At 39.1% G+C, this 27,385-nt stretch overlaps 1 protein-coding gene across 4 annotated transcripts in view; it reads right to left on the bottom strand.

The window, feature by feature from the left end:
- Positions 1-4,908: 4,908 nt before the first annotated feature.
- ZCCHC2 (zinc finger CCHC-type containing 2) overlaps positions 4,909-27,385 on the bottom strand; it is a 43,366-nt gene continuing 20,889 nt past the window's right edge. The window contains exons 5-14 of one of the 4 annotated variants that reach the window (XM_066186764.1): positions 24,868-24,980; positions 22,910-23,004; positions 19,560-19,643; positions 17,633-17,690; positions 14,859-14,997; positions 13,302-13,366; positions 12,348-12,442; positions 10,220-10,348; positions 8,020-9,528; positions 4,909-7,020 (exon numbers count right to left, since the gene is read on the bottom strand). In XM_066186764.1, coding sequence (XP_066042861.1) covers positions 6,953-7,020; positions 8,020-9,528; positions 10,220-10,348; positions 12,348-12,442; positions 13,302-13,366; positions 14,859-14,997; positions 17,633-17,690; positions 19,560-19,643; positions 22,910-23,004; positions 24,868-24,980 — 2,355 coding nt within the window. In that variant the 3' untranslated portion in view covers positions 4,909-6,952. The remainder of the gene's footprint in view (positions 7,021-8,019; positions 9,529-10,219; positions 10,349-12,347; positions 12,443-13,301; positions 13,367-14,858; positions 14,998-17,632; positions 17,691-19,559; positions 19,644-22,909; positions 23,005-24,867; positions 24,981-27,385) is intronic. The other 3 variants (XM_066186751.1, XM_066186757.1, XM_066186760.1) reach the window with 3 other exon arrangements.

Raw genomic sequence — 27,385 nt, 5'->3', positions numbered from 1 at the left:
CTAGAAATGGGATATCCTCCTCAGAAAGGAAGAAAAATGCGTTTTCAGTGTGCAGTGCAAAGTCCCAGCTCCCATTTAGTTGCCTTTGCAATGGCAGGCGCTGGCACAGGCTCAGACTCTGATAGCTACCCTCGTGCACTGGTTATTGTATTTTTAACTAGCAAGCTGTACTATCATTTAGGAGTTTCCCAATCACAGATTAAAGCATTTCAAATGGCCCTCCATGTCCTTCATAACAACGTTTAACCCATGAACCATAACATTACAGTCTCTGTCACCTTCATCATGTGCTTGGTTTTAGCACACCTGGGAAAGAGACTTAGAAAGGCTAACCAGGGCAAAAGTGAGATGAAAAAAAACCCCTGGCAAACACATAAATGAGAAATGGAAATAAAATCCAAGGGAGACAACAGCCAGAAGAGTGTCTTAGCTAGCTCTTTGTAGCCATAACAATTATGAACACTGTAAGGTTTTGACTGCATTGTTCTAATCTGTTCCATGTCCACATCACTCAGCCCTATGCAGATTGCTGGAAGGGTTCATCTTCTCTGCTATGTGTCTGATCTGGCCAACTGCACTGTGGTGACATGCAGAATTCAGGTGGTTTTGTACCAAATTGATGCAGTTGCTCTTTGAAGTTCAGTGCTATGAAATTGATCTGAGCTGCGGTAAGGAATCAAGTGATGTGTGGAAATTATCTCACCCCAGTGCCTGTTCCTAGTTTTTCTGGTGCTGCTGCTGCTCTCCCCTGCCCTCCTCTCCTCATGTTACTGCTCTTTTAATCTGTAGTCTTTATTTTGTACGCTGACAGAGGCCAGGATTTACATGGCTGGTTTAGAAATACCCAGGAGTCCTTGTCAAGATGCACCTCAGAGCCAATCTGGTCTTAAAGGAGCAATTAAAGTAAGTCCCATGATGTTCTCATCCAGAAGTCTTGCGAGTGCTAAGCTGTCTGCTCTTTTTCTGGGGCATGTACATATCCTGCAAAAAACATTTTAAAGAAAGGAAAAGAGCATTCTGATAGCAACACAATTACTTTTATACATTGTATTTACTCAGTCTAGACATGCCATCAGTTTCAAATCTTAGTTTTAGTCAAAACAAGAAAAAGTCTGAAGATGTTGAAATGTCATCAAACTACAAATGATGTAAAACAAGATTATTTCAAAGTAATATTTTATTATGTAAATAGTATTTATTATGTATCGCATCATTTTCCCCCAAGAAATTCCTAAGCAGTATCTTAATACCAAAGCTAAATGGAAAGTAAGTTTTTAATGCAACAATCCCCATCTTTCTGTAGTCGCACCAATGACCATTGGTAGGAGTTAATTTTTATCTTTGTATCCATCTTCAACATCCTCTGCCTCAGGAAAAAAAGCATACTTTAAAAGTCAATTAAAAATGGACATTTTAGATCAGAGGAAAGTTCTAAGATGAATGCACAAGTGGTTAAGACACAACTTTCCTTCTACCAAGTTCAGCACTTTTTCAGCCTGTGCTTTTGTACCTTGTATTATTGACTCATTCATATAACAGTGACCCTGTACACCAGTCAGGGAACACATATCAATATTAAAAATAATAGTTTTATTATGTTCTCTCTCTTGGGCAAAATGTTCCCAAGCATGAGATATTCCAGATAAATGTCTGATCTGTGGACCTTCAGGCTAAGTAGAGAGAGATAAGTAAGAGACATTATCCTTAAAGATAACCAGACTGCCTCAAGAATTACTCCTAGAAAAAAAAAAAAAAGCTTCACAGTGCTCAGAAAGCAATTCTCATTGTATGAATGCAAGTATCTAGAACCATTTTAAATCCTCAATAGTTCTTAAGACACAGCTTTCACATCTGGCTGCAATTCTCTGGATCTTCAATATTCATTATGACACCTGGGCTATTTTAGCCCTGGCTTGGGTTGGCAGGGACCTTTAAAGGTCATCTAGTCCAACCTCCCTGCAACGGGTAGGGATGCCTTCCACTAGATCGAGTTGCTCAGAGCCCCACCCAACCTGACTTTGAATGTTTCCTGGGATGGGGCACCTACACCCTCTCTGGGCATCCCATGCCAGTGTTTTAACACCCACAGAGTAAAAAAAAAAATCTTTCTAATATCTAATCTAGATCATCCTTCATTTAGTTTAAAACCACCTCCCTAGTAGGCACCCTTTAAGTATCAGAGGCCACAATAAGGTCTCTCCAGAGCCTTCTTTTCTCCAGGCTGAACACCCCCAGCTTTTCCAGCCTTTCCTCACAGGAGAGGCGCCCCAGCCCTCTGATCACCTTTCATGGCCCTTCTCCGGACTTACTCTAGCAGGTCCACATCCTTCTTAAGTGAGGGAGTTGTCCCAGAGCTGGACACAGTACTCCAGCTGGGAACTCACCATAGAGGAGTAGAGGGGGAGAATCACCTCCTTCAAGAATCACCTCCTTCAATCTGCTGGCCACACAGTTACCAGGCTTATTTTTTTGAGAGGTAACAAGTAGTATGCTCATCGTGTGAGAAAATATATAAACACGAGAAAACTCAGCAGAAACGAGCATTACAAAATCACAAATCAAAGCTTAACTAGATGGCATGAAGGTGCTAAAACCAAGTTAAACTGAAGCATCTGAGATTACCTCAGCTGTTAAACACCGATAACACCAAGGTCGTGGGGGGTTTGCCTGCTTAGAGCTGGACTCCATGATCCTTGTGGGACCCTTCCAACTCAGAAAATCCTGTGATTTCTGTGATCTTAAGTGGTACCTCAGAAGTTCCCATATATTCCACTGGTGGAGCTATGCTGCCACCTATTGTGAGGATGAACCTGACACTCGTTATTTTGCTAGGCAACGTTTGCAATAATTACTACTTGTCTTTCTCTTTTTTGTACTAGAAGTACTTTCTTCTGAAATATCTGCTACTGACCAATGCTGGTGAGAGGCTGCAGGCATAGGTGGCCTTTCAGCCGGACCAAATACAGGTGTGCACACGTTCTGGTCTCTAATCTACCACAACAGAGAGTTTAGGGAAATACAGGACTGCTGCTCTCAGCTCAAAAGCTGGTCCAGAATGAGAACCCTGCTTCTCTGCTCACATCAGTGGTCGAGGAATGCAGCCATGGGCAGAGAGGTAACGTGCTCCCTCGGCATAGTGCTCTGAGATGTGCTTTTCCTTCCTCTCCCATGCGAGGAGCACAGGACTATGGGTTAGTCCACAAAACTGAGACAGCACTTGAGCTATAGTATAAAATCATGACTGTGCCTATAGGACACCTCTTCTTCCCCCTAAACACAAGGGCAGTACATGTGGCCTGCATATATATTGTGCCTGACTCCAGCAAGCCACACTTACCAACCCTGAGCAGGGAGTTTTGTTGCCCAAATCTGATTTTTTCTGCGCACAGAATTTAGGAAAACTTATTTCAGGAGAGCAGCCTCAGGAGGCCCAGGCCAGCACACCTCCAGGGGCTCACACCATGAGCAAAGCTGAAACAAACTACAATAGTACTTCCACCTCTCTAAAACTGAAGTAGCTTGGCATTGGTCAAGTTCTGCAGTTCTCAATGTACCCTTCCCCACCTTTTTACTTCCCCTCTGCCTTGGCACAACAGACATGCTCTGTTCCTTCACCTCTCCAGTTGTATCAGCTAAGCCAAGGCATAGGCACTAGGCCATCCCTACCATCTTAAGGTCACTTAGGAGTCACTCCTGGACAGCCACTCAGGCCAACCAACTAGCGGGATTTTCTCATTTATCTTTTGGGCAGTCAGCAGCTTCCAAGGCATCCAGTGGGAGAGAGAATCACTAGAGCTGCAGCTGCAGTGAAACCTGATTGCACGGACAGCAGTGGTGCAGCCAGAGAGGACAGCCAGGTATGAGTGCAGTCAGCTCGCCAGCAAAACAAGCACCACAAGCATGAGATGTTTCTGCAGTTTGCTGTGCCACAGGGTACGTGGTTTTGCACTTCTGAATTGGGTCCAGCAGGGATCTGTCCAAGTTAGGGCTGCTTGCAGCACAGAGGCAAACGAGTATACCAGCAACTCAAGAAGGCACTGTAAGTAGCAGATGGTATTTTTCAGAGTAGTACCACAATTTACAAACTCCTCGGACAGGTGTTTGCACTCCCTTGAGTCCAGGCAAGTGACACAGGGCAGTTGCAGCAAAGGAAGCCATGTGATTGTGTCTGTGTGATGCCTGAGTTCAATACCCCACCACGATTAGGGGAATTGTCCTGAAAAAGAAAGGTTGGCTTCATGGGCAACTTTCAGCCTCCTCATCACCTGAACTGCTTCTGGGATATCTGGGATAAAAATCCAAGATAGCCTGTGGCTCTTGGCTCCATAGATAAACTGCAGCTAAGCAGTAGGAATTAGAAGTACTCTTTACAGCAAAGTGAGATGAGAGTCCTCAGTACCCTTCTCTTCCGAAGTACAACCCAAACACATCCACACACTGCATTCCCATCGGACCCTTCAACCGTCCCGCTATCAGGCAAACCTTTACAAGCTTCCTCCCTACTCCCAGCAACTCCTGTTGCCCTTCCATTTATTTTAAAAACAGAAGATCCCACTTTCTGGTCACTACATGACTAGGACACCCATTATTTGAATGGCAGGAAGAAAAAAAAAAAAAAAAGAAGAAAAAAGGAAAAAAAAAGGGGGGGGGGGGGGGGGGAAGCATATTCAACCTGGATTTTAGCCCAAATCCAGAAGCCATCAGGTTAGGATAGGCTTATCTGTTCTGAAAGGGCTGAAGTCCAAGTCCTGGGTCTGTCACACAAGGACAACCTCTTTCTACTAGATCTCCTATATCTTAAAAAAGTTTAAATTGAGATACAGTATCTTGACTTCAGACATGAGACTGAACTCAGTTTAAGTCAAATACTCTTGGCTCTGTCTCAAAAGTGACATTCTAACCAAAATGGTAGTTTGCCAAAACCCTCCATGATCCCATCCCTATACTCAGCAGCAGTGATTCATCATTCTCAGTGATAAAGGACAGGACATGCAAACAGGTACTTTTTTTTCTTTTTTTTTATTGCTGTTAATTCAAGGAAAAAGGTTGCATAAAATCCAATCTCTTCTAGAAATATAAGTGACCTTTCCAGTACATTTCAAATATCAAAGTATATGGTAAACATACAAATAAAGAGAAGGTAACATACCTCCTATTTACAGTACAGTATTTTAAATCATAAAATAAGTTCCATAAAGTACAACTGGCAGGTAATTCACAATACAAGTCCATTGGTGGTTTAACACCCTCACTTCAACTCAAACGCAGTTCATTCATTTCAAGTGGTCCAAAAATACCCAGATCAAATAAAAATTTTAATCAAAATAATTTTCATTTACTACTTAAACTTTTTTTTTATTTTTTTAAATTAAAGCTTTCATCTACCTCCCTCCCCTTCCCCCCCCACCCCCAAGAAAAAAGTTTCAAAATGTACACTGGTGCTATAAATATAAATGCTACCTATGAAGAAATGTAGTAATCAAGCTTTTTTTTTTTTTACTTCAAGTTTTTTGTTTGTTTAGCAATTTATTAGACGGTTGAACCAAAGATTGATTTTTATTTCATCCCTCTACTGGACACTGGGTCTGATTTTAAGAAAAAAACATTTCTGCCATGAACTGTGAGGAATGCCAAACCCTATGGATATACAGTGGTAGTTGTTCATCGGTGTTGAATGCAGCAGTCAAAAAACACACTCGTCTTCCAGATAACCTCAGTGCACTTTAGGAAATCAAATATTACCTGGAAGCAATTTAGTACATATATTGGCTTTTAAAAATAAAATAAAAAATACAGCAGCATTAAACTTACTTACTCATGATACTGACATGTTTAATACCATCTTAACACTCATTTCAGTCTTTCACATTATACCGTAATTACGCATAGTGGTAAATTGTTATAAAATAGTGACTTTTCTATTTGGTAGACAGGTTCTAATACTAATACCTGACTATTTTGTAGAAAACCATAGCTTTTGTTCAGTTTGAAATAAAACATTTACATTCTAAGTACAATGCAACACTGTAATAGATTAGGAAAAAAATATTCAATCAAGTAATGTTCATTCTGTGTTGACACGATGTAGAATAGCTTTAAAAAAGGAAAAAAATGCTGTCAACTTTCATTACAAATGCAAACACACTGAGTACAACATTCATACCATTTTTTCACCTTTGTTGCTGAACATACAGGCTAAAAAGCTACAAGGGGAGAAAAATCTGTCAATTTAAGCTCGTTCATTTCTCTAAATCTGTTCCAGTCCACACAGTTTCAGCCCCTTCCTGCTCTATGTATTTTCATTTGTTTGGGCCTCTCGTGAGCTGCGTATCTGTATTATTATCAGGTATAATACACATACAGTGTTGTGTTTTCCTTTGGACTCTGCTAATAGGATGTTTGAACATCTCCCCTCAATTCATGAGCAATAAATTTAGATTATGGGCAGGGTCTGTATGAACTGCTAAACACTCATGCAAGTCCAACGAATCCACGTGGACAACCAGGGAAAGAAAAGAAAACAGCAGCATAAGGAGAACAGGGAGGGAGGGAAGAAGATTGTGGTGGGGAACATGACCAAGTTTCTTCTTTCACCATATGGCTGCTCCACCAGTGATGTCAGAGGTCAGAGGAATTTATTTTGTTTTTTAAACTGCAGTAAACATTGCACATGTCTCAAGTCTTCAGTGCAAAAGCATGGTTCGACTGCTCTGTCTGATTGTTTGGCTGTGTGTGTGAATTACATGCATTACGCAAGCCTCTTGTAGAACCAGGAGGAGACCAGGGACTCAGCTTTCTTCTTTTGTACGGAACAGAGGTGCAAAAGCAATGAAAAATTCCAAAAGAATATAAAACCTGGAATGTCCCAAAACACAAGACCAACCTCCCCCTCCCACACACACCTTCCCCCAATTTCCCAAGCTTCAGTTTAAGTAGGCAATGTTTACTTGTTTCAGTCTGCAGAATCCAAGGTATCATTGGAAGGGGGAGGGGGAGGTGCGTATCTCAGTCTGTAAGTGCCTAAAACAGGAAAGAGAACTACTAAGTCACTGCTCACAATTAAAATGGATTACAAAACCACTACAAGGTATCAAAATGGACATGCTCTTCAAAAGGCACTATCATCCTCCAGTCCTTTTAAAGTAGGTCCTCAGACTTTATCCTATTTTCTTTCATCCTGTTGCTAGAACTGTAAGTTTAAAATAAAGATATAGAGTATAGACATAGGACTTGAGCTCTACTGGAAAAATGAAAAGAAAAGATGGTCCCCCATCAAGGCTCACCTTTCCTGTTCTGGTCCAATCAAACTACTAAAGTCAGAATGGGAACAAGGGCAGGAATCAAAAACAGCTTGTGCTCAAGGCAAACCCTGCATTTTTCCCATTCTTCTGGACAGAGAGAGAAAGAAAAGCTACTCCTTTTATATTTAGTTCCAATTGCTTTCTGCCTTTTTGCTGCAACTCGTCTGAAAAGTTAAATGTATTGCGTGACGGGGCACAGAAGGATGGCTGATTGTGCAAAGGTAAGCCCTAGAAAAAGTTAAATATCAAGTTGCCAGTCTATGGGTTTTTCTTTCAATTCTCAAAAGTTTTAGGAATCCAAGGTCATATCATAGACAATAACTGATATTTTTCCCTTTTTGCCAATGAATTCTCTCAAAAAAGCACCCCACTGAATGGGAACGGGAAAACTGAAACAACATGCAAGTCTCAACATAATGCCAAAACCAAACCAGTGGAAAAAGAATGACAATTTAGGACTGGTATCATTTGACCGTCCGGCTCTGAACCCGTGTTCAAATTCACACTGTGAACCCCGTTACCTCGCACTGTTCTACAAGATTTTCAGGCAGAGATAGAATACTTTGCAGTTTTAGAGCAGGTCACTAGTGCACAACCATTTACACGAAACATACACACGCACGCACACCTTTCTGCAAGACCAGAAACAGCACATTCAGAAAGGTAAAGAGAAACTGCTAAACTCAAAAGCAAGTCCGCTGGGAGTTATCATGATTACCTTGTTGACTGGCCTCCATGGATGACTGCTTACAGTCCTGCGCATAGTGTCCACTTACACCACAATTGTAACATGAAACGTTCCCATTCTTCTTGGGTCCCGACCCATTTGTGTTGGCAACTACGTTAGGTGCTGGATATACAGGATAGAACCTCCCAAATCCTGCCATCTGCTGCATACCATAGTTGGCTTGGCTCCCCATCACTGGGTCATGCATAAGCCCGTTTGCATACGGAGACTGAGGCAGGAAGAACGGAAGTTGTGTTCCATTGCTTTGATGTGCTTGATTGAGGTAGCTGCCATTGCAAAGTGATGGCAGAGTGAAGAAAGATGGAACTCTGTAGACTTGTCCATGAAGTGGGTTATGATAAAAATAGCTATTAATCTGAAGGCTGCCATTGGTCCCACAGCTACACCTACGTCCACAAGAACCGCAAGGGCCAGATCCCAACTGCTGCGGAGGTAACATTGTCCCATTAGTGTTATTATTCCCAACAGCGTTTATGTAGGATGTGCTGTCACTCTGTGCAGTGCTGTGTGTTAGAGCGGGGCTCGGGCTGGGGGCGGGGCCTGGCGTGTGTGTCGGGATTGCAGGAGGAACAGTGGACTGGACCTGACCAACGCCGAGGCCAGCGGACTGAGGTGGTGAGGAAGTTGCTCCAGTGCTCAGCACGCTTGTATTCTGGTTGGGCAACACGCTGGTAGCGTGAGGGCTGCCTGGCAAAGTGTACGAAGCTGGTGGAGGTGGCGGTGCTGCTGTGGAGAGACCAGCTGCTGGAAGAACTACCTTGAGATTGGTAGGCTGAGGGATTGCTCCTGGGTTTCCCTCAATGTGAGGCACCATTTGATTCAGTCCTACCACTTGGGATGCAGGTTTTGTGATGGGATCTGTAGTAGGAACTGGGGATCCTGGGAAACTACCTGGATTGTGGACTGGGATAAAGGCAGTATTTGGTGATCCAATACTTAGGTTTCCTGTCGGCTGCTGTGGTCCGTTAACTGTGCAACTTTCTGATGATCCCTGTGGAGAGGGGATTTTCAACCTATGTATTGCCAAATGCAAAGCAGGGCTACCAGGCTGGACAGAATGTGGAAGGAAAGAGGATGGGACTGGCAAAGGGGAAGCCATGAGCTCAAGGCGTTTCTCAGGTTCGCCAGAGGTCACTGGGCCCATTCCTGCAGGAGGGGAATTCGCAGACTCTCTCACCGGCGAGACAGCAACAGGTGTGGTAACTAGCATTCCCATGGTTTTACCATCTGCAGATATGGGTGGTGGGACAACTGCTTCCGGCTTTTGGGCAGCGCTGTGCATCACACAGTGTAAGGCAGGCATGAAGGAAATATGCTGAAACTTTGCATTCAAAGAATCTTCTGAAAGGCTCCCATTTTCATTATTCACTGAAGAGATCTGAGCAGATGATTTGTTCATATTTGATGAACTGACAGCACTGTAGCCTGTAAACCTGGTTGTATTTTGATTCCCAGAGTCCTCAGAATTGCTGTCTGTATCTGTGGGGACAAAAGCATTTGTCAGTCAGAAGAATGAATCTCAAGCAACAGAATCATGCCCTGGGCTCATTTACCCAAATGAAACCTATTGAGTTTGATGACAAGAATGATAGTTATGTCTTCCCAAACTGTGACAACTTCAAGATTCTTTTCATTCATCCAAATCAAGCTAGGTCCATCTTCATGACTTGCCTATACCCACCTGCCCAACTAGCTACTGTGACTGATTCGTGTATATCTGCAAATGTGAACAGTAGGACACAGGATGAATTAGAAATTTGCATCTGTCTAGAAAGATATTAACACAGCTTATTAAAATTTAGAAGGAGTGGCAAACTCTCAGTACGAAAAGATGGAGCTCCCAGACATGCCATACATAATTTCATATAAACCCAGCCTCTTTCGTGCCAAAGTTTTCCACATTATTGTACTGTGGAAATTTCTCAAGAGAGCTGTATCACTGAGGCCAAAAAACTATGACATATGTTTCGTAACCTAAAACTCAATGGTATTTAAACGGTGCTGGAAGCCCTCAAACTGCCCAGTCATGAAATCTGCAAAGAAAAATGTATTCTGTGGCTAGTTCAGAAAACAAAGTACCTTATCAAACTGAAAAACTAACAAAAATAAATGCAAGAAAGAGATTAGTCTAGGAATAAAGGCATTCATGCACACTCTCCATAAATACAACCTCTGTCTTTTTCTTCTTCACTATCAAAGCTTTCCCGTCCATCATGTCGTGGACTAGAAGGAGAGCTGTAACTTTCAGATGATGTTTCTCCACACGTATCGTGACCAGAGCCAGCATCCAAATTCAGATCTAAAAATACAAGTTGTCAGTTTTATTTTTGATCTCAGTGTATGGAAGTGAGGTTATTTTGGTTTTCTCACATTTCACGCTAGTTGAGATTTTTGTCTGTTCCTACTTAATTGCATCTGTCCCCTGTATTCCTATCCCTTCCATTCCCAGCACTCAGGACTGGTCTCGTCCCTAAATTTGTGATGAGTGAATCATTAGTGTTGAAGAAGGTGATCCTAAAAATTGATATTTATGCAAAGCAGAGAAAAGAATGATGATCCTGCATGATTCTTGTGATGTTTATACCAATCTGTACTACAACACTGATTTCCTCTGAACAGCCACAATCCAGCATTTCCGCTGGCAGAGCTGCAGCATTCCTCAGTGACACCAGCACAGGCAGAAAACTAACTCAGCAGGACACAGCAAAGCAATGCACCACTTCACAACTCACTCTTCCAGAACAGGCTTTAACCAAACTCTATCAACAAAGCCTGTTTAAAGAAAAAGAGGTGAACTGAAAAAGTGGTAAATTGTTTTCAAAATTCTGAATGGATCATGGGACACCTGTTTGCTGGAAACCAGCTTTCAGGGTGGGTAGCTACTATGGTTTGGCTTTCAAATTCAGCCTCAGAGGGGAAGAAGAATGACAAATTCACCCTGTCAGGATCTGTGACACACTAGCTGGAAACATCAGGCCACAGAACCTTGGTTAGCAAAAGTTCAGGACAAAACTTAGAACACTAATAATAATAATAATAATAATAATAATAATAATAATAATAATAATAATAATAATAATAATAATAATTTATAAATAAAATAAATTGTCTCCATTTTTTATTGCTACTGAAAGTTTAACATGTTGGGATGGCTCATCAAAAAGTTGCCTTAATGCTTCAATTCTTTAAATAATTTCCTGGATTAAACCCATAATTACTTAAATTATTTTACAAGTACTTTGAACATGTAATATAACCATAACTATAGCTTTCCAAAATTGTTCTAGTTTTGATGAACAATGAGTTTGTTTGTGAACAATGAGTTCTTAACCTTTTAGTCAGATGCTGTTTGTAGAAAGCAAAAACACCTGCCCATAAAACATGTAAATAATTTAGAACAGGATCTAGCTGGAACTCTCCAAGGTAAGAAGCAGTGAGAAGAAAGAATGAAATCTTAATCAAGATTGTATCATAAGTGGAAGCAACAGAAAGACAAGACACTTTTAAGAGTCCTTTCAACACTTAGGCCAATGAGGTGGTGTAGAAAAAGGCAAGCTCTTTCTCAGCCTTCTGTCATGAGAACTACATATGGGAGAGGCAAGGTCACAACTCATATAAGGAATTTGGCAAACGTAATGATAGCAAAGTCAATGGCTAGCACAGACCTTCAGAAATTTGTAATAAAGCTTGGAGACTCAGTCTACTAAAGGAACACAAATACAATTTTGTCTTCCAACTGACTGATGTACACAAGTCTTGGCCTAGACATTACATTTAGGATTACCCTAATCTGAAAACCTTGCTAGGGCAGCCTACACAGTACTTTGTTGTAGCTCAGTGGTCACTTGGTTTAAACATTACAGATCATCAATGGTTCACACCACAGGTTTTATACAGGTTTCTTGTGAACCATTACACAACAGATGAAGAAGCAAGTAGCTGCAAAGAGCACACTAATGGCAAGATGCTCCATATCCACACACTCAGACAGCTGTATTTCATATGGAAGTAGCCCAACAGTAGCTGCTTCTGCAATTACTCCACCCCATAAGCCAACTTACGCAGACTTCACTAGTATTTTGCCACCTATGCACAAAGAGACACACCCCAAGCCATTGGCTACAGAAGACTGAGTCTAGTGTATTCTGTACAACAAGTCAAAGCACAAACTGGACTGCCAATATACTGACTTGCACCAGAACATTTTTCAGACTTGTGCTTTCTCCTTTACAGAAGACCTCCAATAAATCAGCTATAGGTTCTGTTTCTTACTATCAGCTTTGGAAAAAGCACCTTACCTTTTGCTGTCCCAGTACGGATGTGCTGTGATGCTGCAACTCGAACTCCATTGCTCCTGTTAGTCAACCTGCAGTCAGTTTTCTTTGCTTTCTCCCTGTGTGAATAATTTCATGGCTTTTTTGCAAATGCATGAGCACAAATAACCAACCCATGAATGAACATGGAATGATACTGGAAGCGAAGGCAGTGACTCCAGGCCAGAAAAGTGTATTTAGTAGATATAACAACAAATTTAAATAATGAACAAGTAAATAGAGGCTGCTGGTGCAATATACCAGGAACTAAGCTGCCAGTAGCATTACTGAACACTATGAATAAAGATCTATGTAAGAAAAGACACCAAAAAGGAAATGGTGCAGCAGACAGTAAAGTCATTTTTGAAAGCTGATGTGTGAAATGCAGCCCTACACCAGTCCAGCGCAATAGCATCTGGAAACTTGGAAGTAGGCAGAGTATTCGGTAAGGGTGGAAGTGCTTTCACTTCTCACAGTGCAGAGTTGTGTAGCCTGCAGGAAGTTCTGAAGCCCTCTGATGTGCAAATTATCTTCAATAAGATGTTTCAGCCAGTTACCACCCACTCCATAATGTTAAAGGTTGCTGTCAACCCTCATTTGATTTTCAGTATATTCTGGACAGCTTTACACGTTTTAAGTTTTAAATAAATATAAGGGGAAAAAGGTAATTTAGTATTGGTTAAGAACGTCCTTCCACTCCATCTTTTTATTAAATGCCAAGTGATATTTTAAGAAATTAATGTATTCATTTAAATTCTATTTTTTGAGCTACTTCTTTACAGAATATAAAATAAGGATTTTTATGCAGCCTAGCCTCACACTATTCCAGCTCTTGTGCCATTACAGCAAATAAAAGTACTTAATTGACTGCAATCTCTGTTTATCAGAGTGAATGTGTTACACTTCATTTCTGGATTACTGGTTACATTAGAAACCTACTTTTCCAGCTGTGGCTTTCCTTTCTTCTTGCTTACTGTAGACAGACTTCGTTTTTCCACTGTGTGCTAGACAGAAAATACAAAGACACCAGTCAAACAACAGAATTGGTAATGGAAGCCAAGACAACACCCCTTCTAGACCAACAGGTCCTCAAGTCCAAGGGTAGTGTGCTCACAGGTACTATAACCACCCAAACAACCACTTGTTCTGTGCATCCGAGCCTGTAAAATAATGCATCATGTCTTGTGTTTACACGAGAATCAGCAAAACACTCAGCAAATTACTACTTGCAAATATGCCAGAGATATCAATCAAATTATTGCTTGCATGCTGTTCTTCCTCCAGAGGATAAAAACAAATGTGTTTCATCACATACCTGCTAAAAAGGCTGATAACCAAGCTTAAGGAGCTACAAAATTTGTTGATATAAATAGAATTATTTGATAGTTGGGGGTGGGAAGTACATGTGACAAATTATTTCTGCATAGTGACAAGCAGGTACCTACCCTTAAACTGGAGGTTTAAGCTGCTAAACTAAACTTTAGAGTACAATATACATAAGAAAAAACATAGGACCTACACAATTTTTAAAGTATGCTATTACTAACTGTAATTAATAACTCATACTTGGCAAGGAAGTAATATTTATGAAAACTCTGAAATAATCTCTGTCCAAATCACTGTATCTGGACTTCCTTTAAATAGCTTTCCCTCTGCTTTAGTAAATTAACCTTTTTCTTGCTTCAAGCTTGCAGTATTTCAAGCTTTGATGCAGCCTACCATTTCATGTTTAGAAGCCAACCTCAACTCATTACCCTGCTTTATGAAATAAGGAAACTATTTTTGTTCGGCTTGCTAATCCACACATAACAATCAATAACCAAATTCCAGACATAAATAAGAGTAATATCAAGCGAGCCTAACGTTCTGGGTTTTTAATATATAAGCAGTGAGCAAGCTTCCTTCCCCAAATTTCAGTAGTAGATAATTTTATTTATAAATAATCATTCTGCTTACGTATATTCACAATGAGATTGAGCACTGAAGAGACACAAACCTCAGGCAAAGTGTGTATATGCATCCATCTATTAACTTTTTTCAAAGATTATTACTTAAATAAGGCAGGTAAAATAGAAAGAATGTGTTTAACTTGTTGTACCTACTGTAGCATTAATACAGTTTAGCTACCAATACAGTTTCTAGTTTGTTCCTTGCAATAACAGAAATTGCCCAAGTGTTCTGGAATCCTCTCTGATGACAATGCTACAGTAACAGGAAAGTGCCTGATCAGAAATTAACAGTAGACTTCTCTGATTACTTACATTCTGCTAGGAAATTTTATTTAGAAATTCATAAAGAAAATATTCAGCCTTCTGAGATAGTGGCAAGGAATTATGAAGTGTTTTCTAGTCAAGGTAAGTCAGCAGCAACTTCAACCCTTATTTTGTACCATTTTAGGAGCACTTTTCATCTTTGAAAGCTATATCTCATCATGTGTAGTGGACAGTCTTCTCGGCTGTTTCAGAATATGGCTTTAAAGAATAAAGACCAACACACCTGGTCAAGTAGGTTAGTACAGTGTTCTGGGTGCTGCTGGACAATACAGCTTTTCCTCCTCCAGTCCATTACCCCATTCTGCTCCGAGTGCTGTATGTTAAGGCTATCCAGTGAAGAACATTTTGCACTGCTAGTGCTGCTGAAAAGAAAAAAAAAGCCCTGGAAGTTATGCTGATGTGAACAAACCTGCAGGCTTTTCTCATCAACATACAAGTTTTGCATCATGTTGGGTAATTTCGCTTTCAGAAAACCCTTGGAATTTTCAAGAGATTTAAACAGATGTAAATTACAGCAATTCTTGTGCTCTAAAGTTATGATCTGACCATAGCTGGAGTTCCTTTTTCATCTACTATAATTTGATGTAAAATTCAGAACAACAAAATTTGCAGAAAACAGTAATTGAGGGAAGAGTTTCCTTGGACATTTCTACACAGAAAAACTTTGCTATTTTCATACTAGATGTGTGGAAATTTTCCAGACAGAAATGTATTCTGAATTAATTTTCTTTCTTCCTTATCATTAATGACAAAACTGGAATTATTTTGTAATCCATTTCTGAATTCATTAGATTTTAGAGGAAAGGAGCACATAGTTACTACAGATTATACTGCTGTGTTCATTTTAATTTCAAAACAGTCATTTTGCTTTGCATTTTTACCTTCAGGAATACCAGTTTTGAGTAGTACTGGGAGAGGTGAGTTGCACTTGGCATTACTTTGGACTTTATAGTGATTTCCACTGCTCTACAGCAGCTGGTGAGAAGCAATATTTAACTAGGTCTGAGACCACTGGTCAACAAAAGCTACTGGAAAATAGTCAGGGCTCTGACAGAGTCAGTAGGGCACAAGGACCTACAACCTTTTCATATCTCATATAAAATCACGCCTTACCGCTGGCTGGATGCAAAAGAAAAAAGAGTTAAAACTTTTACATTCTTATCTAATACTTATGCTGGTAACTGAAAGTGCCTTTTAATTCAGCTGTTGGCAAGTTGCTTCACGAAAGTTACTGCAATATGAAATGTTACTCAGTTCCCATGATGGCAGACATCCAAGTCACTTAAAATCACAAGACATGCTGAAGTTCCAGTAGCTACTTATCAAACACCTCTGTGAGTAAGGGCTCAAACTACTTAAAAGATACACAACAGAATATAAAAAAATTTAAGAAAATGGCAAGAACCTAAGAAGGTCCCAAAAGCCAGACATAAGCCCCTGATGCAAAGACAGAAGGAAGGTCACTTTAGAAACTTCTGCCAAGTGGAGGTAAATTATTTCACTGCCAAATTTGCAGTCATCTCACAGAAACTGTAGTGTTACTTAAGTTTTTGTTTTATATGTGTGATTTCATTCCTATCAGTAAATTTTTGGACTTCTCAAGAGTAAGGCTGCAATACTGAATGAAAACAAGAGGTAGACAGATGCACAATGTACCAATGCTATTTCAGATGAACTACTTGTGACTCTAAACAGCTCTATGCATATTTAAAATAGAGAAGTTTCATTCAGTGCCATTTCTTTACAAACCATAAACAGGTACAGACTTTAAGGAGACAGACACATAAACCAAACTGGGAAGGACTAACAGACCTCTAGCAGTCAAGGAGTAAACATTTACTCCTTGACTGTACCCTCTCAGATAAACAGAAAATAATAGTTAGTGAAAGGAATTTCTTTCTTAGAACTTTGTGGAAATGTCTGTCCCTCTCTTTCCTACCTGCAAGACACATCCTAAACTACAGTCAGCCTTACTGTAATTCATTATACAAGGAATAAAAAAAGACAATTTCTTTATTAATAACTATAAGCTACTGAATTTGGATCCTGCTCTGACGACTTTGTAGTAGGCAGTATATCCACCAGTGTAATCACAGATTTTTTCAAGATGACAGTTTCTTCTTGAGGAAATATAAATTTAAAGTAGGACAGTTAAAAGCCAAAACAGACACAAAGCACTAAGTTGTCTTGTGGTGAGTTCACAAGAATTTTGTCTGTTAAAGACCTGTGAGCCTTAACTAACACTGTTTTGTGCTATATTTATATTCTAATTACTGGAATTACAGGTAAATTTTTACAAGATAATTTTCACCTTTTACAGATAAATCAACACTGAACAAAATCGCAAATCACAATAAATTTTGTATCTATTTTCCCCCCTAATTTAGTTGAATTAGTGCATAACTATGTGTAAACACAGTTATGAAGTTTTTAATCAAAATACATTAATGAGTGAATTCACATTAGGTACTCCAGAGATCTGAAGGAATATATAAACTACTTTAAGATGGTTAGGAACTGCTTCCACTTACAATGGACACAAACCAGCAAAGTGTGCATGCATTTCCCAGCAAGCAAATAAAAGCTCCTATTTAAGGTTACTTAAGCTTCAAATCAATAGCACTGGAAATTTTCAGTATAAGCATGGGGGTATGTGACACAGGAAAAATACATGCCATACAGATTGATGCTACTCATCTTATAAACAAAAATCAAAACATCAATTCAAATAGTGATGATTCACAAAATTTGGGAAAGAAGAGCTATCTAAGTGACCTAGACCTAAAGATTTAGAAATAGGGTCTTCTGAACTATTTTTCTTATAGAGATTAAGTTAATAACAACCTCCCAAACAATAAAAATAAGACCAGAACACCCCAACACAAACGAACAAAAGCTACACAAACAAGCTTTCACCTAGAAAGACACATACTCTCAAAGCACTAACAAATTTAAGTTCAGACATGTAACATGGTCACATTACATCCTAGTACCTACTTGGCAACAGGACTTTTTCCATTATGTTTCTTGTGAACTGCTGTGTGTTGCATTACATCTGGAAAAAAAACCCCAAAGCATAATTTCAGCAGCAATTCAATTTCATCTTTTAAATCAATTCAGCAAATTCATCATTCCATCATTACCAGGCACATAGCAGAAGACATCTTCATTAAACAGGTCAGGCTTAATTTACAGTGCTGAAATTAGCAGGCGTTGCATAGAAGACAATTCAGTTTGTACAGATGATATAAACAAGACTCTTTACCTTCCATTCCACAGAAGAATGAAACAGAAAGAGAGGAACTATGACAATGTTAATGTTTGCTCACCTCTATATTTAATTCTAAGCACTGAATGCATGACTGAGTATCACCCAGTATGAAAGAACAGAGAGAGAAGAAAGGAATGAGTCAGAAAAAAACACATTTTGTAATTTCTTCTGAACTACTGAAATTAATCTCAAAACTATGTTGCACATTCTGACTAGCAAACAAAGACAAGTCCTACACTAAAGTACTGCATCCAGAACCTGAAAATTCACTATGCAAGTAAAGCTTTACATATTACACCCGATAAAAAGAGAGACTGCCTCAAAGCCAGGCTGGGTAGGGCTCCAAGTAACCTGGTATAAGTGGAAGGTTCCCTGCCTGGGGCAGATGGTTTGGAACTTTAAGGTTGCTTCCAACCCAAACCATTTTAAGGGTCTATGAAGAAAAACTAAGAACTTTAGAGACACAGTCTACCCTTCTCTTTAAGGCAACTGTTAAATTTTAATGAAAGCAACTTCCCTTAATTCCAGCTATTGATGATGTTAGTATTCTTGCTACTTATGATTTTGCCTGAACTCCACTCAATCCTACATGTAAGTCCAAATCATGGTTTAAAAATTTGAGGAAAAAAAATCATGATTTTTAAACTTCTGGTAAACACTTCGCTAAAATGGCACAAAAGGTGTTCTGAAATGCATCTGTAGTTTCACTAGGTGAAGTGATTTCTGTATTTTTAAGAACAGCATATAAAAGACTATTTGAGCAACTATATTGTAAATTTACTTGGTCTGTTCTGAATTGTTAAGAATATGGCAATGATTATTTTCAAAAGAAAAAGCTGTTCAAACTGCATATGTAGACTACTGAGTCCACAGAGTTCAACAGCAAACTTCTTATGTGAAAGAGGGTAAGAGTGCTGTCATTACTCGAAAGCCCACATAAGTGTTCAGCGGTCCATATTCACCCATCAGTGCCCTTTCCCATCCTTTCCACCTACCAGGAGCTTTTACTTGTTTTCTTCCAAAAACAATGCAAAAAAAAAAAAAAACTGGCTTGCTGCTCCTTTCAGAATGAAACTACTGACCAGCAACCAGGCTGCTATTTCCACATGTGAACTGCTCTTGAGGCATTTGAAAAACACCAGCTTTGAGACTGTAATCAATACTCACTACAGTCCCAAACAGTAACCGTCCAGAGTATCAAAGCAGCATCGGTTAAGAATAAGAAAACTTGAACATCCTTTCTGTGTAAAACTAGAAGCTAAACAAATTTGGCATATTTAATGTAAAACAGTCTGCAACCCTTGAAATGCTGCACTTAACTCTGAACCCTGGTAACTGAAGAATAAATAGGTAAAGACATGGAAGTCTATAAATAATCTTGACTCAAGTAAATAGTGAAGTATATATTCGTGGTTGTTCAACACAGCTGTGAACTTCTGCCTTCGAGCTGGCTATGAATGCTGCCACTTCTTGAGTTATAGAACAAACTCTTAAGGAAACTGCTGAAAGTACACAAAAATTCTTCATTTGCATAGCAGATTTCACTCAATTTTTGTACCACTTAATACCAATGAAGAAATCAGTCAAGTGTATGATTTCCAGAACTGAGTGTGGTAAAATATCTCAAAGAACCACCTTTGAGTACACAACTACCTTCCTCCTGACTTGAAGCTTCTGAACTGTCCTCCTTGAAGTGTTCTGCTGTCTTAACCGTCTTCAAAGAGGGTTGTAAGTTACCTGCAGAGAATAAAGTTCACGTAGTAACTTTATAGATCTTGAACAACTGGACAGTTCCTGAATGTTTGCACTAAACTAGAAGCTAGGGAAATGGAAGACTGAAATTACTGGTTTGCTCGTGGCAGCAATTTGAACACTGCCCCCTTCAAAGCAGGCCATCTCCAAGAGTAAAGATTCTTAAAAGATCCTTTTATTTTGAAGAAAATAGTGTCGAAAATAATTTTAATGCTATGGCACCGTTTCAAAAGGCTGTGATTGTGATAATTATTGGAGATATTCCTACTATGCTGCCCTTCAAATTTTTCTTTATAATCATTTTGTGTTACAGCAGGAAATGGGAGGAGAGCAACAATAGCAACATTCTTTTGCAACAAATTACACTCCTCCCCTGTCAAATCGTTCATCTGCCAAGAGAGACCTAATTGGGCTAAAGTCTTCTAGTGCCCTTAGCACCATCTTCACACACCATTTTTGCCTTTTTATGCCAGACAGGATGAAAAATAAATAGGAATAATATTAACAGTTTTGTTGCAAAAAATACCACTTTCATGTTCTGGAAAAGGACTTAGTTTGTTAAAAGAATCCAATTCTAAGAGTCTACTCTTCCCCTCTCAAAGAGTTCCAAGTTAGTGCAGGTAAAAGCATCCAAAAGCTGTTGCTTAGGAGGTTGAAACATTGATAAGAAGATCCTTCTGAATATCATCTGCATTGAAGACACTAAATCCCCAGAGATCATGCTCTCGTGTTGGGATCAAAAGTCTATCTACTCCAACCTGAAAAATTGTCCAAACAACTGGATTTTTAAACCAGGAGGGAGCTAATTTATTTCCTCCTTAATGGAACCATAGCGGCATAATCAAGCTTACTGAACATTTAGTGTGAGATCCCAACTATTATTTAAGGTATAAAGACCTTACACTAAACATAGAATTTACTTCCACATAGGTTTTACTAAATAACTTTGAATTTCTGTGAAAAGTTATTTTTATCCCTGACTCCATTTAGCGACAGAAGACCAATTTAAGCCACAAATGCTTTCCCTGTCAATTAATCCTGCATGTTCTATTCAAGAACTAGATGAGATTTTTCTTAAATATATACTTCCTTTCCCAACGCTGTCACCACATGCAAAACATGCCACTACAACTAACTTGCAGTAACAAGTAGCAGGACTACAGGAAACCTAGAAAAACACAGAAACTAACAATAAAAAACCCCCTCAAGGGCGACTTAACTGAGGTGATTTTGGCAACAGGTGGGGTGAGTACTTTTGTCTCAGTACAGCCTGCACCACAGGAAATGTGACTGCGGACTACCCTGGACAAGTCATCTAGTCGCCCTCCTCAAAAGAAAAACAACTTAGCTTAAATTTATCACATTAATTCTCTTCATCAAATGTTTTCTTAGTATCTAACTCAATGTCAGGGCCTGAATCATGCCAATGGGCTTTGCAACTCTTTCCTGCTCTCCCAAGGGCTTCACCTGCCCACAGTGAAGATCCAATCTGGTACAGTGCAGTTTTGCAATTTTGGGCGTGACTGCTGGGAAAAAGACTGGCAGATGCCTCACCCAGGGCCTCCATCCTTTGGCTTGAGAGCTGCATTTGAGCTCAGGCCCTTGCCTGGGGTGCACTGCTAGCACACCTGTGCCAGGACATGAATCTTGCTGATCCTGTTCTTAACCTTGACCTACTGGCTCATTTTTCTGCCTTGACCTCAGACCTGCCTCACTACTCTGGACTGGTCTGGTAATCACTAGGTTCTTGCCTGCCCCTGGTCCTAATCTTTCTCGTAAGAAGTTAAGCCTAGCGCTTTCTGTCTTATTCATCAGAGAGAACAGATCATCCTCTTTACATTAGGACTTTCTGGTATTTGAAGACTTAAATCATCTTCCATTTGAGTCTTTCCTCCTCTCTGCTAAACAATTAAGTTCCTCATCCTGTCTGTCTTACATTCTACAACTGACAAATCCTCATGAACTTTCATGTACTCATTTATTATTATAAAAATTATCTCACATTTAAGATCACTTTGTAATCTGTAAGACCTCTGACAGAACTGACATTTGTCTAGTCTCCTGATCTACCCACCCTGCAGATCATTTCAGTGTCCAGTCAACTATGTCTTGATGCAACTTGGCACTGGTTCTTCTTTGAAACCATTTCAAATTACCATGTACAACAATGCATTCGCAAGTCCTTCCCAACCAGATGTGCTCTACGGTCTAATATATGCATACCCCGTCCAGTGTGCCCATCATTAACAAGGATCTTTCTGGACTTTGGAAACTCCTTCCTCCCCATGCAGCCTTTCAGTAAAACAGAGGTGTCTATTTTTACAGCAGTAAATTCCAGCCAGCTCTACAATCACCCTGATTGTTATTAGCTTAACATTTTCACAAAACTGCCACGTACCAATGTACTGTACAAAGTGACCTACAGCTTCTACCCTAACCACAGTGCTTCCCTCTCATCATGGAATCACACACATTATTACAAACTAAAGTAACCTGTCATTCCTCTATTTTTTCCCAAAGGAATATAAGCGGTCTGTTTGGAACCTCCTATCTATTCAATTCCTTACTAAGATCTTTGGCAACTTCTGAGGCAGTGGCCTCACAGCCAGTGCCTCAACTGTCATGGTGTATAACATGCACTGAAAGAAGAAAAGATTCAATGGAAATAAAGATCACATCCTAAGGCATCCATACAGAACAGACAAGTTTTGGTTGCACAAACAACTGTAATACACCAAAGAAATCTCTGCAATGCAAATGCTGAAACACAATTCTGTATGTTCTGAAATTAGGGACATCCCATCATTTTATGTACTCAAAACAAATCTTAGTTTAAATATCAAGACAGATGGTTCATCTACAGAAGAAAACAAACAAAAAGCAGATGTGATTTTTTTGGTCAGTTCAAACTTTTTGTTCTGAAATTTAAGGTTTTGTTAAAGGAAGAAAGGCCAAACTGTTGAACATACTCAATTTACAATAGCCTATTTGAAGAGCATGATGGTACAGGAAGGAAGAGGAAAGGAGGAAAAGGAAAAGGAGGAGGAAAAGGGCTGATGTTACATAGCATGTTCTCACTGTCAAAACTATGAGTATCTGCTCAAGAAACTACTCATTGACCAGGAGTTCAAATACAACCAGCGGAATACAACACACAAAACCAGAATTATAACGCTGTACTTAGGCACAGCAGCAAGAATAGCTTTTTATAGACTTTTCTTTATATAAAACAGTATTTGGATATTTCTTACTGTGAGTGTGCAAAGATTCTGATGAAATTGATTGGAAGAAGTTGTATACTCTCTGATTCTGCAGAAAAGCTTGCGATGTATTTGAAAATAGCTGCCTGAAATTTAAGTGAGAGTTTGTTAAACTAAGTAACAGAATCATAGGAAGAACACAAAAATTTACTACAGTACCATTTAAAAGCAAAATAGGCAGTTCTTAAAAAGTTCAAACCCTTCAAATTGCACTCTGAGCATAAACAATGTTAAAAGCTACTTTTGAGCTTTGCTGTTAAGTGCTATTGTAACCTTGGAGTACAGCCAATATAAGGAATTGGTACAATGATATTTTTGAATTTAAAAAGTAGGTGCTTTTGAGTCATCCCAATTCAAACATTTTAGTCTCTCTGGACTGAGTCCAAAAGCACTAGACTCTGTATTTTTTTTTTAACTAAGAACACATTTATTTTCCCAAAACAATGCATCTCTTTCCTAAATACATTTGTATGGTTAAATAGGAAGCTGAATTCACCTATAAGGTCAGTCTATGAATTTCATATTCATATCTGCAAGAGCAAATCGTGGGATTCTCAACATTGCTCTGCACTGGTCTGAGTCAGTTACCAAGAGGTCAGTGACAAACTCTATTAGCTTCAAATAAGAAAACAGGCCAACACTGAATGGTTTTCACTTCCCACAAACCAAGGTTTCAGATATTACTTGCCAGGAGGCACTACCCACGTCTTTGAAGGAGGGGCAGGGGAGAGCAATTTTTTGGCAACTGGACACACATTGAAACCCCCAAATAAGTGTATATTTATGCTAAAACTGACACTGAAAAGAAAAATGAATTTAAGTACAGTAATGCTATTCTCTTGAGATTATTCATGTAGTATTCCCATATAGTCACAACACCACCCGCAAACTGTAATTACAGTTGCTTACTCTAACACAGTTGTGTATGTTCAAAGGTTATCTTCAAAGTGAGTCTCTTGGGTTTGTAATTCCTGTGCAGTGAGGCTTCACAACCTTTCTGTATTTCAATACGTTCTCTTCAGTCAACCTCTAGATTTAAAACCTCTATGTTTATTAGCCAAAATTGTCCACACAGATTAATTTTTGGCTTGACAAACAAGCCAATAAAGACAGACAAATATTACAGATCAAAATTTATTTAAAAATTGGCACGGGGGTGGTTGAGGCTCAGAGTGGCTCCACATCTTCTTTAACTAAAATACTAGGACAAAACACTAGAACTAACAGAACATTTTGAGTATGAGTTTGAAATGCAGTGCCTGATTCCTCAACTACCCAAATTCAAGAAACACTGCCCAACACGATGAATAATTTGTTTTCAACAGGGTTGAACAATCCTGACTGAGAAGGACAAACATAACAAGGTATCTATACCAAACAAACAAACAAACAAAAAGTAGGCAAACCCAAATTCATATTACTGTTCTGAGTTACAAAATTTGACCACCAAGCTCTTTCATCACTAAATAGCAGGTGATGAGGTATGGGCATTTTCTTACAAAGATATGAGCTACTTCTAATTTTATATACATGCTTCACTATAACTGTTTCTTCTTTTTAGATTCCATTCTGTCTCTCACTCTATCCTGTCATAAAAAGTAGAACATATGTCCTCTGAGTTAGTGTTTCTAGTATTTCTAAATATACCCTTGTGTAAAGGAGATAGTATCCTTCCACAAGCGCCAATCACTACTATATAATGCTGCTTAGGAAAAGTATTTTCATAATTGTACAAGTACTTCCAAAGAAGTAATTCTACCAAGTTTCGTAAAAGTCTTGATTTAAAGAAAATCGAAAAGAGTCAAGAGTATCTATTACACCACTGCCTTCCCACTTTCTTTGCATATTGGGTTTAGGTAGCAGATTTTCCACTGTCCATAGGAGTCATCCAGCTTGACTTCAATCACTTTTCCAGCTACGCATTTCAGGCTATTTGCTAGAGCCTTTACCTGATTATGGGCTCAAGATCAGCATGCCTTCGTTCTTCCCTCTTCTGAAAACCCTGATTTAGTGCTCTTAAAATAGTCTTGTCAAATGCTTCAGAAGACAGTTCCTTTGGGAGCTGAGAAAAAGGTTAATGTGAAAAATGAGTAGTTGACATTTTAAAGACTGTATTTGTTCACCACGAGTCTTTATACCTTTTGGTATCAACAAGAAACTCAGTTGTTTCCGTTTGAGTGATGTATTTTACAGACCAAAGGTACAACAAATCAACATCATCTAGTATTGTAAGAGAAACACTTTGCTATAAATCCTCACAGCAAATCCAGGCATAAAACTGTTTAAAAATCTATTTGAAAGAATTACATTCCGAAATCTACCAGTAGTATGGTCTTTTCCAGGATAGCTTACAGCCTTTTTTTAAATTTGTTTCTTTAGATCTTTCAAACATAGACATTAGTTCTGAAAATAACATGAAAAAATAACCAGGCACAACTGAATGCACTGTAGTCACTATCATCACTCAGCTAGATTAAACTATTATAAATAAACAGGAAAGGAAACCATTTCAGTTATTTAATACATTAGACTTCAGCAGGCAACACTGACATAATCAATAGCAAGTCCCTCCCCACTTGCTATTAACATTGAAACTTCTCATCAAAATTCATTATAACTTTCCAATGTCAATACTACAAAGTGGGGTCTTCTGATGTTTTAGTTGAGAAGGCATAATTCTTGCTACTGAAGAGCATGTCTGTTTTAAATTAAGAATAGTCCCCAGAACAAAGCCTTTTTCACCTTTACAACTTCTAAATATTGTACTTAAGTACCTCAAAGCTGATCAAACCTGTTCATCTACATTTAAAAATAATTTTAATATGGGGCAATTAAGAGTAAACTGCCACTGAAAGATGCTTTTCTTACTAAAGTTCAAACCTATTGCTAATGCGGTTAGTATCTGCCACCAGTTATGATCAACAGCATTAAGTAATTTACACTAGAGCAGCAGCTTCTTCTTGTATATCTGGAATACACCTGACCCAGAATGCCAGCTGGATATTGCATCCTGCTACAGGAACACCAGCCCAGGAATCCTTTCACTGAATGAACTGCTACTAACAGAGGGATGCTGTGTCTGATGCAGATAATTGCTTGGTAACATACTAAGAGGAACTTCTGGAATCCAGACAGACAGGTGCTGTTAGTATTATGTGAGTACAGTGCTATAGTACCTGAAATGTCTTAGATATAAAACCACAAAGGGCTGAAAGCAGCCATACTTAACAGACCCTTTGGTTTTAATGTGCATTACTAGAAGACGAATTAGTCAGTGTTAGCCAAAAGGTACCAGAAAGTTACTGCAGAAGTGTGGGAATGAGCAAATCTCCTATACTAGTATTTTGTATGTAGATTTGTCTCTGGAAATAGTTAACTTCTTGTCTTTAAAAATTCCATTAAAAGAAATGCAATTCTTTCTGTAGTTAAAGATTCAGTTATATGAACCCAAGATTAGGTGCTTAGCTTAAGGTAATGGGATAGCCTTGTTACTTAAAGGCTTATTACTCCTTCCACATAAGTGGGTAATTTCGTACTTGCAAAGAATTTTTCATGCTTATTACGTAACAGAAGCCAGTCTTTAACATAAAGCATCCAAGTTATGCCTTTTACTACCTTCATTTTCCCACCAATGCTTCTATACGGAAACAAGTTTTACCATTATCTTATTTTCCATCAAGTATTTTGACCATTCTTTTCTGTCCCTAGGAAACTGAGCACACTATTTTTAACAATGCCATGTAGACTGGAACAAAAACAACAAAAAACCAAAACACAAGGGCATATGAAGTGCACATTTCCACTTTACGTTTTTTAAAGCAAGGTATAAGTTCTATCTTGCTTTATTTAACAACTCTTTCTTACTTCTATACTTATGGTTATCAAACCAACACAAACCAAATATATTTTTCAGCTCTGCACATTTTTCACTGAAGACCTCAGGAAGCTCATAGCAGTTTGTGGTTCTCTTCCTCTTGTTCTGCCATCTCCTAGACACTGCTGGAGCAGTCAAGCCAGCACATGGAATACCCTACATCAGTCAAACAAACACAACCCTTCAACGCTCTGGATCATGTCTGTTTTCCTGGCTGCTCCAGGAACCAAGTAGGTTCTAGGAGGTCCATTTCAGACACTGATGTTTGTCTTACACAAGTGGGAGAACAGCAGGCATGCATATGAATGCTCCTCCCAGAGCTGCACAGGACCCTGTATGAAATGTTGGTCTTAGGATTCTCTTCAGGTGCAGATGCATGTACCCTATGCTGTGGGATAACCCACCTGCAACCAGACATGCCATCCGTAATTCAGATCCTCACAAACCAAGCTCTGGGAACTCTTAGAACCAGATATTCAACTAGATTAAAGCAGTTGAGAATATTCACTGTTTCATTTCTGGAATACTGGGAAACAATGTTGATAATTTAAACAGTGAACAAGACAACGACCTTCGTACAGTGACTGGCTTTC

Source organism: Chamaea fasciata, unplaced genomic scaffold (genome assembly GCF_029207755.1).
Source record: "Chamaea fasciata isolate MVZ Bird 193981 ecotype frontalis unplaced genomic scaffold, bChaFas1.0.hap1 SCAF_1, whole genome shotgun sequence".
In the NCBI taxonomy this organism is placed as follows: Eukaryota; Metazoa; Chordata; class Aves; order Passeriformes; family Sylviidae; genus Chamaea; species Chamaea fasciata.
Note: the sequence above shows the minus strand (reverse complement) of the source record. Positions and strands in the feature narration are given on the sequence as shown.